Source organism: Lethenteron reissneri, chromosome 19, assembly GCF_015708825.2.
Source record: "Lethenteron reissneri isolate LAM-NWPU_2019-01 chromosome 19, ASM1570882v1, whole genome shotgun sequence".
NCBI lineage: Eukaryota > Metazoa > Chordata > Hyperoartia > Petromyzontiformes > Petromyzontidae > Lethenteron > Lethenteron reissneri.
The window spans coordinates 6,664,404-6,681,136 of record NC_083797.1 but is presented as its reverse complement, the minus strand read 5'-3'; the positions used below and the strand labels follow the sequence as shown (position 1 = coordinate 6,681,136).

The 16,733-nt window shown below is 46.8% G+C and overlaps 1 protein-coding gene across 2 annotated transcripts in view; it reads right to left on the bottom strand.

The window, feature by feature from the left end:
* The window catches only part of LOC133344209 (microtubule-actin cross-linking factor 1-like), a 151,372-nt gene that overhangs the window by 13,981 nt on the left and 120,658 nt on the right, over positions 1 to 16,733 (bottom strand). For both annotated transcript variants that reach the window (XM_061554252.1, XM_061554253.1), the window contains 17 exons: positions 15,996 to 16,151; positions 14,839 to 15,036; positions 13,937 to 14,065; positions 12,646 to 12,810; positions 11,947 to 12,102; positions 11,203 to 11,409; positions 10,244 to 10,363; positions 8,962 to 9,131; positions 7,616 to 7,775; positions 6,622 to 6,816; positions 6,210 to 6,338; positions 5,423 to 5,566; positions 4,334 to 4,522; positions 3,304 to 3,418; positions 2,374 to 2,537; positions 1,647 to 1,809; positions 1,355 to 1,509 (listed from right to left, as the gene is read on the bottom strand). In XM_061554252.1, coding sequence (XP_061410236.1) covers positions 1,355 to 1,509; positions 1,647 to 1,809; positions 2,374 to 2,537; positions 3,304 to 3,418; positions 4,334 to 4,522; positions 5,423 to 5,566; positions 6,210 to 6,338; positions 6,622 to 6,816; positions 7,616 to 7,775; positions 8,962 to 9,131; positions 10,244 to 10,363; positions 11,203 to 11,409; positions 11,947 to 12,102; positions 12,646 to 12,810; positions 13,937 to 14,065; positions 14,839 to 15,036; positions 15,996 to 16,151 — 2,715 coding nt within the window. The remainder of the gene's footprint in view (positions 1 to 1,354; positions 1,510 to 1,646; positions 1,810 to 2,373; positions 2,538 to 3,303; positions 3,419 to 4,333; positions 4,523 to 5,422; positions 5,567 to 6,209; positions 6,339 to 6,621; positions 6,817 to 7,615; positions 7,776 to 8,961; positions 9,132 to 10,243; positions 10,364 to 11,202; positions 11,410 to 11,946; positions 12,103 to 12,645; positions 12,811 to 13,936; positions 14,066 to 14,838; positions 15,037 to 15,995; positions 16,152 to 16,733) is intronic.

Sequence of the window (16,733 nt, the reverse complement as noted above, 5' to 3'; positions counted from 1 at the left end):
ATGACAATGCATGTGTAGAGTAGAGATGTGCGCAGTTGAGCGGATGCAAGCGAGGACGAGCAGGTGAGCGCTTTGGGGCAGGAGGTTGGCGCTGGAGAGACGGGAGATGGTGGCGATGATTAGGGATTAATGAGTGCGAGAGGCGCCGTGGTGGCGACAGCTCACGTGGGGAGCACGTGAGGACTCGGAATGAGGAGGGGTATCTAAGCGGGAGTGTGTGTGAACAAAGTTAAGTTCATACTCTTAGGTTTTTTTAGGTAAAGTCACGTAGGCAAAAAATGAAAAAATAAATAATAAAATATTTTTAATAATTCTTTGATTTTGTTATTTTCATTTAATATTATTTTATTTTTTTATTAATATTTTTTTTACCTACGTGACTTTACCGGAAAAAAAACCTTAAGAGTATGAATCCTTGCAGTCACGAAAGCTTCAAATCTAGAATCAAAGTTGGGTTGTTCGGGGACCAAGAGAGAAGACATCTTGCGGCTGTCGCTCGAGTCGCCAACGGGACCTCGCTGCTCTGTGTTGGCTGAACCCCCCGCCCGGGGCAGACGTGTGAGTGGGTACGGGGCAGTGTAGGAGAGGGCAGAGGTGAGATAGGAGACAGTAGGTAAGATGCAGAGGAGGTGAGGTGCGGAGTAGGTGAGAGCGGATAGTAGGAGAAGCAGAGTGTGTGGTGACAGTGGAAGGCAGTCATAGGAGTGCCTACAATGGGTGCGAGAGTGGGATTAATAAAGTGTAAGCAGGTGACCTGTTACTCCGTGTCAGTGTGTGTAATTTCGAGACACTACACATGGAATCATGAGGGGACGAATAATTACAAGCCTTCAAAATTATAAACGTCTGCCCTCTGGTTCTATACAATAATACCCTCTACACTAACATACGAGTTGCACACCTATAACGCGAAAGACGTTCAACATACATACATGCGATTAGAAATAAATACATATCATAAAGTGGGACGTGATAACTATGGGACTGCTATGTCAATTCCATTCAAATGTCTAAAGTTGTTTTCATGTAAAATACATCTTTCATAAAGTTCAGTGAGATACATTTATACATTTGCACAGTGAAGTGAATAATAACAATTGGCAATTTAATTTTAAATATTGTATACAACAGCCCATTCTTACAAGACATGTCACTGGCTTCAGAATACCAATTTCACAGCAACCAATGTCGTTAAATCATGTCCCACTCTATTGCTAGTTGGATGTAAGAAATTAAATGTCAACCCCATTCGATCTGTCCCGATAGCAAGTGTGCTAACCACAAGCCTGCCCAGCTGCATTAAGTATAATGAGATGCAACACACACTGCCGTAGCCGTGTCAGCATGATTGTACCTCGTCCTCAATCTTGTCTGCATCGGTGATGGGCCTGTAAGCATCTTTGTTCGGATGCAAGGCAGCAATGAACTCATAATAGTCGATGTAGCCATCGCCATCCCTGTCAAAGATATCTGCCACTGCTGTCATTTCCAGGCGATTGGTTGGAAACCCTGGAGAAATATTCAAAAAAACACAGATGCTGTCAATTATGAGTTGTGTCAATTTATAGACTGCGAATACAGTTGAAATGTAATTTCTCGCAGAAATACAGATGTTTTCAGATTGAACAAGTACAAACGATGCTCACTGGAGGACAGGATTCCATCGATAAATTCTTGTCGGGTAATCTTGCCGTCTTGATCTTTATCCATTCTCCGGAAAAAGTCCATGACACGGGACTTTTTGTGGTTCATCCACTGCATGTACCGCTTCCGCCAGACGTCAAAGTCAAAGTTTTCAAACTCCTTCAGCTGTTGTCGGAAACGCAAAACAGGGACATGAGGCTCAACAATCAAACGAGTCGGCAATTAAACCTACAATGTACAAGTATGTGTTTTTTACATATTGAACTCGTGAAATAGACATTTAAATATTTCATGTTTTGTTTCTTTTGGTGATATTTTCACATTATTAACCCCATCGTGCTGTTGGTGCCGTTACGATACAAAGTATCCGTTTAGATCTCTCACAGAGCAATGCAACCCTCTGTGTTGGAGAACGGACAGTGGAACTGGATATTACAGAGCAAGTGACTCAGTCCAACGAGCAGATGGCAGCACTTCCCACTTGCCCTGCATGCGAGAGTGAGGGGCATTGCACTGCACGACAGTCAAACCGGTATTTGATTGCACGGAGCTGGAATTGAGCCCAAATAAGCGCTTGACCAAATCCACAGCGACGGTATCTTGCGCAGTCATTGGCAAAGTGGGGCCGAGACCATTGCCTCACAATATTCCACGTTCCTAACCCAATCTTAGTGGGCGTAACCGTTCCACCCACAGCAAAGGCCAGCGAAGATCAAAGAAAGCCCTCACCTCCTGGAGTCTCTCCAGCGCGTCCTGCAGCTTCCGCTGCCTCTCCAGCGCCACGAGCCAGACCTGCCGCCAACGGTTGAAGAGCAGCGTGATGCGGGGGTTCTTGGTCTCCAGGGGCTGGGAGGGCGACGCTGGAGCGGTCGACTGGGACCCTCCACGCTTTCCTGCAGGGATCACAACGCGGGAGGAGGTGCGCAGTGCTCGCGGGTACACCACACGTTTTGTGTGTGTTTGTTTTTCCCTTGGTGCAATTGTGAAACAACAGCCGTATCAGACGTCAGGACGCCTAATCGGCATAATCGTTGGTTCGCTGCAGCTCAAGGACTCAGTCCTACGAGGCGTGTGATGAAGTAAGGGGATGTCCATGTGCTCGGCATTTGAAGGCCTGAGGACCATCGGACTCGGGCGGCTCTCCTACGGAGCTGATCACCTTCACCACCAAGATGGCGATAGCGCCGCTCCAGCTGGCTGCTGACACCCCTTGCTCCCACCGTCACCAAAATACTACCACCCCTCGTGCCTTCCTCACCTCTCCATTCACCCTCTCCCATTCTCCCTCTTCTCATCTTCAACGTTATTCTTATTAATTTTGTTTTATTATTTTCTTTATTACTGTTTTAGTGGCGCAGCTCCATTGCCAGCCCCTGTCCCTCCATCCATTCCATCACTTTCCTCACTGAACGCCGTCGGATTGCAACTTAAAGCGCCCTGGAAAGGGCGCTATATGAATACAAAATAGAATAGAATAGACCAGAATTAGTGATTTTGCCGACAATGATGTTCAGGGAGGCAGTTTCCATATCCGGACAGCAGAGTGCATCCGGCATCATGCCGTCACGTTATCGACACGTGAACGCACAATTAGTTTTCTTCTTCTTTGGTTTGAATCTCAATAGAATAATCCCGGCGTTGAATGAGTTGTGTACTTACGAGTACTCCCACGAGTTCTGTCGAACAGTGCATGAGATTCTGAAGGTTTGCGCTTGTAAGACTTTGTCATCTGCTCCATCTCTGGCTGCTTGCTCATCATCTCCTCCATAAAGCCCTACAGAAGACAGTACCAATGAACGTATTTATATTTATGTGAATACATACAATCAAGCAAACATTTTTTTTCTATAACGTGATATAAATACAGTTGCTTGAGCAAACATTTTTTTAAAAATAATTTAACAGAAATCGCACTGCAATAAAATAAAAAATGTAGATGTTCGAGTTCAACCCTTTCAAACCGACAGTAACTCCTCTATCAACATAGGTTCCTCCATTTTCACATTTCGAATTTATCGGGCAAACACCCCATGCTAGGTGCATCAGTGCTCGTGCCAGCCGCTGGAATTCTCGGCAAGAACTATTACGAGCGTAAGCAAAGTTAACATTTTCACAGCAGAGACGTTATCACAAGATTTTTCTTCTTCTTGGTTCTTTCGGTAAGTCACGTAGAATGGAAATAATAAAATAATAAAAATAAAACATAATAAAATTATTCTCACGACGTTTCGGCCACAACGCAAGCAGCCATCCTCAGGTGAAGAACAGGTCTGTCGAGAAGACAGAGTCTGAATGACACAACCCCAGGCTTGGAGCGACTATTTATGCTGGGATGGAGGGGCGAAGAGCACCTTGACAAAATAATTTGCATATCAAGAGGAATTTAGCATATTTATGGGAAATGCAGATATGCGATTAGTACTACTTGTGAAATTCGTAGGAGGTTTGGCGAGGGGTTTAAAGTCATTATGCCCGTGCATTACGCAGGATTAGCAGCATTTAATTATGTTTTATTTTTATTATTTTATTATTTCCATTCTACGTGACTTTACGAAAAAACCAAGAAGATGAATCCCTGCAGTCACGAAAGCTTTAAATCGAAATTTCACAAGATTTTAGTTTTGTCATCACTGCTTCCACCTGGAAGAGCACGCGAGTAAATGCTACGCGATGGGTGCGGGCGGCAGACCTGGTGCTCCGAGATGAGATAGTGCAGAGACTCGATCTGCTCAGGGAGGGTCTCCTGGTCTCTCTGCGCCAGCATCTCCTGCGCTTTCTGCAGCCAGGCGAGCATCTCCTCGAGGAGCTGCGAGTTGGACACGAGCTCCGAGAGGGCGGCCTCCAGCCGCGTCTGGTGCTGCCGGGCCCACGTCATCACCTGCGGCCCACGTCACCCCGAGTGAGTAACAACCCAGCGCGTTCACGGCATTTGCGACGGGAATGTTCATCAATTTAAGTGGGTTTTTTTATGTTAGACAGTCAGCGATTACTACAAGTAGACGAAAACTATCGATCACGATGATGAACAGGGCTGCCCACCAAAGACCATCGCACTCAAATTGTAAATGTTGTGGATTTACTCTCCAACACACTGGTGAGCTGAAGTAGTAACTAATTGGCGTTTTGTTAACGTGACAAATCCCTTACTAATTGGCTGTCAAATGGTACAGCGTTACGACACATTTATACTTACGCGATCTAACCCAAAAACCTTAAATTGTGAATAATATTGGTTGCGAAAGCCTACGTATTCAATTGACTCAAATTAGACAAGCTGACTGACTAAAATAAATAAATGCTGCTTGTTAGCTAATCCAATTAGGGGATATACCATCACAAGCAAAGCAGCAGTGACCAGAAAATGGCATGGCCAGCCGTTCATATTCATAACCATGAATGTGTGTAATATCAGAGAGAATATGTTGTCTGGGAATGTACTGTGTATGTATGTTGAACTTCTTTCACAACGTACGTAGCCAACGTTGCTAATCGGAGGTGTGGGGGAAGGACAACAAACTAAACACTAAAAACTGTTCTAAAGAAACGATAACCGTGGCTTAATTTCAACCGTGTCTGTTCAGGTCAGCAACTCCAGAAAATATTTCTGCAACTCGCACAATACACCCAGTACACGTCTCATTGCATCCGTGATGACTCCTCGTGCTCACTCCAGCGTATCAGCAACCCGGAACATATTCGGGCGAGAAATTAATCCCTGATGGTAATAAAAGTCAATAAACTACACATCGTCACGCACCGTATAGAGACACTGTCTCACCTCCTCAAAGCGGGTGCGAATGATGTTGATCCACTGCTTTATGGCGGATGCAGAGTCCGGGTGGCAGACTGCCAGGATGGCTTCTCCCATGGAAACGGCCCTGATCACCTCCGAGCGCTGAGCTTCCAACCTCTCCGTGAACTCCTACAAAAATCCCCGACCGCCACGGCCAATCAAGACTCACGTGTTTGTATGCATGAAAGAAAATGCATCGTAGTTTTTTTCTGAAGCAAAAGTGTACCGAGGTTTAATGAAGATAACTTTCAAATAGCGGCAAATTAAATCATTGCTTGTAGATGATTTTAAAAGGTAGTAGTTAGTGACGTGTTGCTATAAACCCAGTTAGCAGAGTTCCATTTCTGGCCAAGGCCACCATCATCGGGCGAGCGATGCCTGAACCGGTCCTCAGTCTCCCCTTCACCAACCCGCACTGACCAGCGTGGTGAAGTATGGTCAAACCACCCCCATGACTGATATGGTGTGGCGAGGTCTTAATGAAGCAGTGGATTGGCAAATGACCGTAAAAAATGGAATGATTTATAAATTATATTTTATACAACACAAATCAGCTGATATGCATAACAATTGCTACGAAATCATGGTCATGTTCATTATATCTATCATATTCATGCATTCTATAATATTACAACAACCCAAAGCATTCTCCTACTCAAACGAGCATTGGCGGCAACGTTAGAATAGATCAATTGAGGGGTTAAGAGTAAACGTAGGCGACTGGAGAACAATGTTTGCTGATGTCAATTGCAACTACTACGCTGTTGAGCACCTTGTGTTGGGCGATGAGGAGCCTCAGGGAGTCCTCGTCATCGGGCAGCGTCCCGTGGAACCGCAGCGTCTTCTCAGCCTCCGCCAGAACATCCATGATGCTTTGCACGAGTGTCCGGAACACCTCCGCCTTAACACACAGACACACGCTCGTTTGGTTACCGTCATGCCACGCCCACAGGGCCTGCCCCTGCTGGTGGACGGGCCTCCCATTACAGGCAGCTCGAGGGTACACATTGGCCTACTCTTCTATGCTGGCCAGATATCGTTGAAGACGTGCAAGTGCCGCTCATACTTTACCCCAGCACACGTGACCTGCAACATGCCAATCGGATGACCTAGTCGCGAACGCGCGGGACGGCGCGCTTGCGCGGGGGCGGGGTGGATCGCGCGCCGCATGGCCCGTCACGTACCTGCTTGAGCGCGTCGTCGAGACGAGCCTGCTTGCTGACCGAGAGCTTGCAGACCGTGTCCCAGCGCGCGCTCAGCTCCGCCATCTGGGCACGCACCCACGACGCGTCGCTCTTGCTGCTGTCCAGGAGGTCGCGTGCTGAGCGCTTCAGGGCGTTCACGCTGCTCGCACGCTTGCCCAGCTCCCTTTGGAACACCTGCGAGAGAGAGAGAAGGAGAAACACACATGCGCCCACATTTACATAAGTATTCCTGCACGTGTGCATTTGTATATCGGGAGCGGTAGTGCAGCGGTTAGTGCGCTGCGCTATGAAACCGGTGACTAGAGTTCGATTCGCTCTCATGGCCAACAAGAGGTGATTATCTGAACCTGTCCCGGACATCCCCGAGGTCGACTCAGCCTCAAATAAGTGCCTGCTACGCTGTGTAAACATCGCCACTGTGGAGACAAAAGCGGTCGGGCATGGTGCTGGCCACCCACCTCCTTGTGCGCCATGCCAGTACAGCATGGTGTTCTGTGTAAACAATAAGACTGGAAAGACAAAGGCAGCCAGGCTTGGTGCAGGTCACACTGCCCCCCCCCACACCCCTCTTGTGCACTGTGCTGGCCTTCATAGTTGCTCGCTAACGGCACTCGTCCCAACAGTCAGCATAGGCTACACAGGGAATATGTCTTCATTGGAACGTCCATTCATTCTGGGGTGCCATGGTGGTGAGATGTTAACTACCTCGTCTGATATGCAGGAGGTCCTGGGGCAATCCCAACCCTGACGCTTGTATATTTGGAGTTTGCATTCTCTCTCTGTGGTCGTGTGAAATTTTCTCCGGGGCCTCCAGGTTTTTCCCTTATTTGGACTCAATGTGCGCTTAGAGTATCTGGCTGCTATAAATTTCCAGGCGATAAGCCACTTCGTTGACCTATCATTCATGACAGCCAGGTTGCTTCTGAAAAAAATAAAATTTATTTTAGTTTAGTTACGTTTTGAATGCACGCACCTTGTGGGCGTCGATGAGGGTCATAACGAGCGCTACGTCGCCATGCACCGGCTGGTCCTCAGCCAGGTGAGGCTCCACCTTGTACAGCCAGTCAATGAGCACCTGCAGCGCCTCGGCAAACTGGCCGGAGAAGAGCAGAGCCTCCTCCAGCTTGTGCTGCCTGCGCGTACACACACACACACACACACGAGTAAAACAGAACGGGCGTTAGGCGGGCATAGGGCAATCGCCACTGGTGCCAACATGCAGGGGTGAACAACTGCAGGAGGAGGAACAAAGTTTTATTGCGTCGCTTTTGAAACCCAGTGCTTAGAGTAACGCGATGAACTGCATCGATATGGGAGTTGGACTGTACCCATCGATTAATAAAATGATTACTATACAAATAACTAAATTACAGGATTTAAACATGCATGTTAAAAAAAAACTAACATTAAAAAGGAACACAACTGTAAACATGTATTATTGTTGATGGATTAAGCTAGTTATTGATGTTCGTTACACTATAAATTGAATCTTGATTTGAAGCTTTCGTGACTGCAGGAATCCATACTCTCTGGTTCTTTCGGTAAAGTCACGTAGGAAGACAAAATAATAGAATAAAAGTTAATATGACGCTTCGGTCGCAACACAAGCGTCCGTGCGACCGAAAAGTCGTGCCTTCTTTTATTCTATAATTTTTTCTATCTATGTGACTTCACTGAAAGATCCAGAGAGTACTAAAAATGTAATTTGATGTGGTTGTTAATGCTACCTATTCAGGCAAACTGCAATGTTAGATTAATCGATTTAAATACATTCTTAGACTCACAACACTTGTATCAAATGATGCAATTAAACATCCATTATATTATTAGAGATTTGTATAAGAGAATATACATTCATATGGCACTTGCTTAAAAGCCTCAGCAACTCAAAGCGACTTGCCCTACATTTCATCTCGACCAATCCAATGCCCTGCTCTAGTCTAGCTAAGGGAACCCCAGTGGCAGCTGGCTTTCATCTGCCGGTCGAGGGGCAGTGTTATTTTGTGTCTTTTCCCAATTGTGTATCTTGCGAGTAACTCCTCAAACTTGGAAAATGCATCGCATGCCGCTGGCTTAAATAACAACTGCAGCCACTCGATATTCCACGTACACCGATTCCCCGCCACCATCGGATTAGCAGTTTGACAACGTACGGTGCAAAAAAAGTTCAATGCATACATACACCACAGCGATGACAACAAAATAGAATCGACTCTTGACTCGAATGGCGACACCACTCCCGAGGATAATTCGTTGAATCTCGAGTGGGGGGGGGGGGGAGGGTACGAATCGTCGCAATCCCCGCGCTGCCTACATTACCTCTCGACGGACTTGCCGCAGATCGTATCCCACTTGTCACGCAGCTCGCTCAGCATGTTGTCGAGCCGCTGGTCGTCGTCCACCAGCGTGGCGCGCTCCTTGAGCGTGCGGCCGGTGCGCGTTGTTGAGTCGTAAATGGGCTGCTTGGCTCCCAGGGATTTTTGTATGTCCTGTGGCAGTCGGTGGGGGGGGGGGGGGGGGACACCACAAAGACAAATATGACATGTTATTGTCGTGATGGAGGAGTATCGTCCCCTGTAGAGGTTAGTCAACTTAACACATTTTCTCGTCTGGCAAATGGCCTGATGAAGCTGGTTGTAAACGCAGGCGAAACTTCGTACTCAAATTGTAAATGTTTGTGGGGTTTACTCGCCATCACACCGATGTGCTGAAGTAATAGCTAATTGGCACGTTTTGTTCACGCGACAAACCTTTCTAATTGGCTGTCGGGTGGTGGTGGGTTAACGACACATTTATATATACACGATCTATCTCAAAAACCTTTATTATGAAGCCTTAACAGACATCAGGAGCAAGTGCTATTAGCGAGCACCTGTGAAGGCCGGCACGGCATACGAAGGGGTGGGTGGTCAGAACCAAGCACGGCCACCTTTGACTCCCTCGTGGCAATGTTTCTACAGGATATTTGGCCTACTCTTCAATGCTGGCCAAGGTGTCTTGGAAGAAGTGGGAATACGCCACACGTGATCTGCCAATCGTCTAGTTGTGGTGTACGCATTCATGATGCAGGGAAAAATTAAGAAACATTGAGGAACATTTCCCATAGTTTCAACTGCTGTATTGCGAGTCGAATGTGCGATAACCATTCAACCTAAGCAGCATCCCCCAATGTTCGACTTTTAAAAATAATTAGTATAATTTCATTAATTATGTGCATAGATTGACCCCTAGCATGGGAATGTGGAATTTCCACCAATGACTAAAGGATTTCAACACGGATGAACAACCACTCTGTTTTGAGTGTCTGACACTTTGACTGCTTGATATTGGCATAAATTGACATGAATAATTTACTTATTTAACCACTAATGCTTCAGTGAGTGCAAGTTTGTCCATTATACAACCACTGTTGACCTCCCCATTAAGTGGTCTACATTTTATTGACCTTGGAGGGATGATGGCTTGAGTCAACCTCCACACAGGATTTGAACTCGTAAACCTTCCGCGTTGTTCACTCAATTGCCGAGCCACCTGGCCAGAATATTGTCTGGCTACTATACATTGTATATAAATAAAAAACAATAAATAATAATTGACGTGCCTTGTGCCGGCCAAGCATGAGTTTAATCCGCTCCGGGTCGTTGCCACAGTCCAGCTCATGGTCGAGTCCTTTCTCTGCCCCCTCCAGCCAGTCCATGAGTTTAGTCCAGGACTCGTGAAACTGAAAAAAACACAACCCAACAGTAATACTTAAACAGTGTGAACACAGAAACATACATTTGGGATTTCTAAAACGCTCAAATGTGAGTTTATTTCAAAACACTGCACAAAATAAGGTGATAACATTGAAGAAGGGATGGGATGGCCTACAATTAAAAGCTATGTTTTTTAATTATTATCGTTGCAATTTTTTTGTGTTGAATAGGGGCACGTTATGCAGACAGAGTGCTTTTGCCAATAACTTGTTGCATTTGAGCAGTATTTTATTTGTTGAAACAAATATTGATGAACAATATTGGTCTCGAAAGCTCTTAGGCTGTCACACAATATAACATTTCATTTCAATATAGAAAAACGGATGTCGATTATTTACTTATTTTGATACATGGCAATGTCTTTGATAGAAAACGGATTCGCTATCATCAATAACTATCTAGTTGCTCTCTGATGTGTTTTTCCAGTTGTGAAGCGTGTTTTGTTCATGATGGCCGGACATGCAGCAGCACTGTTTCTTCACGTTATGAAGTTCGTAAAGAATCTCCCATCACGTGGGGCAAAACACAAGACATTGCACAGAACAACAGGCGGTACAAGCCATGAACACATCAGAGAGCCGTACGGCCGCACAAAGGCCAATGTCTACCTCGGTAGCAAAATATCAAACCCGCATTATTATCGGCAGAAATCGGCGCACCTGGAAATGCCGGAGCTGCACACGCATCAGTAGGGGACCAAGAACACACAGAGTCCCCCCCCCCCCCCCCGCCCATCTTTGTCCAGAACGAGCGGCGAGCGTTACTGCGCTGCGCCGCCACGCATGTTGCCGCATGTGACGCGAACCTGCTTGGCTCGCTTGCGAGCGTCATCGAGCGAGCGGCCACGCTCCAGCGTGGATTGCATGATGTGCTCCCAGCGCGCCTGCACGCTCAGCAGCAGGTTCTTGATGAGCGCCACGTCCTGCTTCTGGCTGAAGTACTTGAGGTGCGTGCCCGTCTTGTCCAGCTCGATGATCTGCTCCCGATGCGTGTTCACTTCGTTCGCGAGCATCTGCTCCCCCCCCCACCCCGAGGTGCAAAGTTTTTATGCGAATCGTCAGCGCTCGGTTCGTCGCATCGACCGGCGTTACTCGTGTACACTGAAAATCGCGAACGCTATGAATTAACGTGGGCGGATATACACTCTAAGCTATAGAAGGGAACATCTGGCAAAGCAATGCTGACACTGTAGTTATCAGAGTGTCAATGCCGCGCAGAAACATTAAGTGTCACGCAGTCGCACGGCAACTAATGTGGCCTTGGATTGTATGTTCCAGAATTGGCATGTACATTTTCAGTTGTATAAACTGTGGTGTTCCACCTCATATTGCTTTTTATATAGAGAGTTTGTGTTTAATAAAACATTAAAAAGCAATATTAATAACATCCCAAGCTATGCATAGACTGATTTTGGTCTTTATGGCAAACAAGTGAGGTTTTGTTAAGATAACACATATACACAGGGGCACCCTCGCAGCCCAAGATTTCGACGACACGCTGTTTAATGTGGAACGATAACGTTGGCGCGGTAAAATACTACGTGCATTACCTTGTGCTCATCGATCTGAAACAGAACAGAGTCCAGGATGAGGCTGGCTGGCGATAGTGTGTTCAGGTTGTTCTCCATCTGCGTCAGCCAGCCGATGAAATCTTGCAGAGAGTTGTGGAATTCAATCGCCGTTTTCAGAGCGGTCTCCAACTTGGCCTGCCCACAGCAATTACGCATCAAGAAAACCGACAGCCATCATCACGTTAATGTTCAATTAAAATGTATCCCATCCCTTCTTCGGTCCAAATAAATATATAACGGTTATTGAATGTTGAACATTAACACAGGATATTGAAAATTAACACAGGATTCATCTTCTTGGTTCTTTCGGTAAAGTCACGTGACTTTACCGAAAGACCCAAGAAGATGAATCCCTGCAGTCACGAAAGCTTTAAATCGAAATTTAACACAGAATGTTGAATGTTGAAAATTAGCATAGGATGCTATGCAGTTTAAAAACAAAACACGCACTCAACCATAATTTTTACAAAGATGCTCATTATTTAATCATCAACCATTAATTAAGAGAAAATGTGTGCCTACTTTAGCAGGTTTCACATTTAAAGGAATGTTAACCTTTATTCACTGGCTAATATTTCTCCATTAAATGCCTACGTAGATAAATTATCGCATGAACCCTCTAAATTGCAGTCATTAAGTAAAATCATTCCCAATGATGCAGCGCCATGCGAGGCTCACCCTTCTCTCGTTCAGCTTGTTGCCGACGATCTTCCACTTGTGCTCCAGGTCCTGAATGCCGTACTTCAACGTGGGTTCACCAGATTGCTCATTCTGCATCCGCTGACACTGCTCCAGCACCTTGGTGTACAGCCCGTGCTTGACCTGGTACTCCTCGCACATCTCCTGCAGGGTGGCACAAATATGTCGAGGACACGAGAAATTCATCATTGTACTTTTGTGTCGCGTGGTTGAGAGCGCCGAGCCAACAGCACAGCGGTCAACGTAGATTCGAATCCGGGTAATCACTGGTGATTAACGAGGGTTATTCTTTGCATTCATGAAGGTGTATATATGTATGCATGTTGAACTTCTTTCGCGCTGGTACGTAGCCAACCGTGCTCATCGGAGGTGTGAATTTTTTTGTTAATCGTCTCAGACCAGTCACCAATGGGCAGCACGGAATGCCTAATCATACCACATTCGGTGTTTCAATTAATTCAGCGCATTTCAACCAAAACATTATTTTCACACGTGACAAACGCACTTTGAAAATCATATAAAGAGGGTATAACCAAGTGTGGATAAAGAGATTTATGCAAGTGACTTGAGCAACAGGTCTGTAACGTCACCTTCCTGTGCCATTCTCTAACCACACGTGGTACCACCGCTGTCTGCGCGGGTACTCGGTGGAAATGTAATAGTCTCATAACAAGACAAAGATGGTACGGTGGCGAGATGCTAAGTGCCTCGCTGGGATTTTTTCCCCTCCAAATTTAGAATCAACGTCACGCCTTCAAGATTATTTGGCTGCTATAAATGTCCACGGGATAAGCCACTTCGTTGAGCTATCATTTGTGGGCAGGTCGCTTCTGAAAAATAAGCTGAGCTCCGCGGGCTTTACCCGGTAAAATAAAATAAAAGAATAAAATACTTGCACTACTATCGCATTTTTGTATCGGTTGTTGTTGGAACTTTCTGACGCACATCAGATTTGATTCCTTGAAAAAGGTATCTATTTGGTGTTTGAACATCTAAACACCTGTTTTATTGCCACAAAGGGTAAAACCTATTCTTATTCCTTTCATATTTCTAACCCACCCCTACTGGACAACCGTGAAAGAGAGCTTTCTAGCTCATCGGATACCTCCAGCATAAATAAAGATTCCGATTCTGACATTTTGGGGCGGCGGTACAGAATTTCAATACAACTTAATGATAGGAAAAGAGTGTAAGTGTGCCGGGGGGGGGGGGGGGTGGCACCACGATTGGGCCGTGATGGGGGTGGGGGCATGGATGTCGGTAGGTGTACCATGTGAGTACTGAGCTGCTCCTTGGCAGTCTCGGGAAGGCCCCCGACCGGCTTTGTGTCACTCAGCTGGTTCTCCATGTCGGACAGCCACTGCAGGAGCCCATCCATCTCACCCTGAAAGCCCTGGGCCTGTAGGCGAGAAGCAACGTGCGTGCAAAGTCATCATCACTCTGTTGGCAATGTCACACCTGCAATTGCATCAGTCATTATGGAGTGGACCATTTTTATTCTAACTTACCAGTTAAAGAGGGTTCAAGTCTAATTGTGGTTTAAGAGACCATCTGCAAGGCATAGACATATTAACCTCCCCCCCTCCTATTCTTGGTTCTTTTGGTAAAGTCACGTAGAAGGGAAATAATAAAATAATAAAAGTATAAAACAATAAAATTCTCACGACGTGAGAATGCGCTGTGACCTAAGCGTGAGTATGTACGTTGAACGTCTTTCGCACCGTACGTAGCCAGCCATGCTAATCGAGAGGTGCGGCGAAACAACAAACTAAACACAAAAATCAGTTCTAAAGAAATGTATTTTCAATCTAGATTTAAAAGACCTGCAGTGTGGCGGTTAACCCCTTTCCCGTTTCGAGAAGTCTTCAAGTTGCAGGGTGGGTCCCGTTCACCTCTGAATCTCGCAAAGTGCAAGCGGCTCGGCGTTAATTGTATTTAGAGAGGCACTGTACTCATCGCAGAGAACTGTAGTGACACAACCGCACTCTACGATAGATGGCACTAAACTGCACCACACGACCATCCTGCATGGCCTTGTGAAAAGCCTCGGTACTGATAAACCTATTTTAGTTTAGCTTTTCTTCCGGTTTTGTGCGTTCCGTCATCAGACTGGGGAAAGGGTTAACACGCAGTGCGGACGCCATAACGGCGTCTCGGGCAGGTTGCGCGTACCTTGCGCAGGGAGCCCTCCAGCTGGGCCTGCCGCTGCTCGGTGCAGCTCAGCACGCTCTCCCAGCGCGCGGCGAGGTCGTCGAGCCGACCCTGCAGGCCGCTGGCCTCGGCACCGGAGCTCGAGAGCACGAGGTCCTGGCCGGCGCGCTGCACTGTGCCCACCGTCGACTGGTGCGCCAGCACGTCGTTACGCAGCACCTGCGGGGGGGTGGAGGAGGACCACGGCAAGCGCGGGGAGTCGCTCGGGCGTCGTCGGGGGCCGCGTCGAGCGCAGGATCCGAGCCAAATGCTTGTGTCTACTACTACGGGGAGATCGGTGTGACGTGAGCCACGGCGGAGTCACTTGCGTAGCTGCATCGTGGAGGCCGTCTTCTGATAAGCTGGCCTAAGTTTGGCGTTGCATTGACGTGAGCTGTCTGATAAACTACGCAAAAGGAATATGACAGTGACTTGGAATTTAGGGACGTTTTGCGTACATTTATACCAACACTAAATGACCCAAAATTCATTCACATCCTTATTGTATTTAAATTGTTTTAAACATATGATGTATTTATATTTGTTCCTTGTTTTGATTTTGCCGTTAACTTGTCTTAATTTTCACTTGGAACCAGTTTTTTGTTTTTCTGCACGTTCTCTTTCAGTCTTTTGGCATTACTTGTTTAATTTCTGCATTTTAAATTGTTTATCCCGTGGAACCCGTTTGCTGTACGATGCGCGTATTTTAATCCATCTCTCGCTCGCAAAAAATTGTTCCTATCTTAACGGGCTCTTGGATAAAAAAAACCAAAGACAATCCATCAGTAGGTAAACTTGAGAAGGTGATGATGACAGAGAGCACGTAAAATCCTGGGCAAGACAACTCCGCTCCCACACGTTTACCGATTCGAAATATATCCGTGCGACGGTGAAAGGGGGTTAAACGAGGCCTGAAAGTGAGGGGGGGGTTTGGGCGCGTGCAGGGATTGTGGCAACCAAAATAACAAGAAGATGCATTTTTTCAAATTCGGTCCAAACAAAAAAAAACTGCAATATTTCAAGAGCCGCAATGCACGTGAACAACGTCACGAAGCGGTTGCTTAAAGAGCCGCACGCGGCGTCGGAGCCCCAGGCTGCCGACCCGCCGGGCGTGTGCGTGTCAAAGCGTTTCCGCGTACGTGGTGTTTGGCCAGCTCGATCTCGATGGCCTTGGGTTCGTTGGCGACGGGTTTCTGCTCCTCCAGGAGGCCCTCGGTGTGCTCCAGCCAGGTGAGCAGCTCGTCCAGCGCGTGCTGGAACTGCCCCAGGGCCAGCAGCGCCGCCTCCATCTTGTGCTGCATTGCACGCGGGATCGCACGCTCGTCAATAGAATGTTCCGGAACACGGGGGGGTGGGACTTCACATCATGACCCCCACGGACGGCACTGCAGTGCTTGACGCACAAGCTGGGGGATTACAGGGCATGGATGTCACGGTGGCGAGATGTTAACTACCTCGCCTGGTATACAGGAGGTCGTGGGATCGATCCTGATCCTGACGCCTGGATATTTGGAGTTTGCATATCTCTCACTGGTTGGTCGCTTGGATTTTTCTCCAAGTCCTCCGGCTTTTCCCTCTCCATTTAGAAACATCTTTTTAAGAGCATTTGGCTGCTATAAATTTCCACATAAGCAACTTCATTGAGCTATTATTTGTGGCCAAGTCGTTCCTGAAAAAGAGCTATATAGCTCAGTGGGGCTTACCTGGTAAAATAAAAATAGTTAAGTTTTAGTTTAGTTTCTGAGGTTGTCCTGTACAGGGTGCTCATGGTGTATTGAGAATTTCTGGTTGTGCCGCGTGTTTTTCGGCTTGATTGCCGACGTTTTACTCCGCGTGCTGGGAGCATTCGGAATTCAATTTCAGAAGTATCTCCCGGC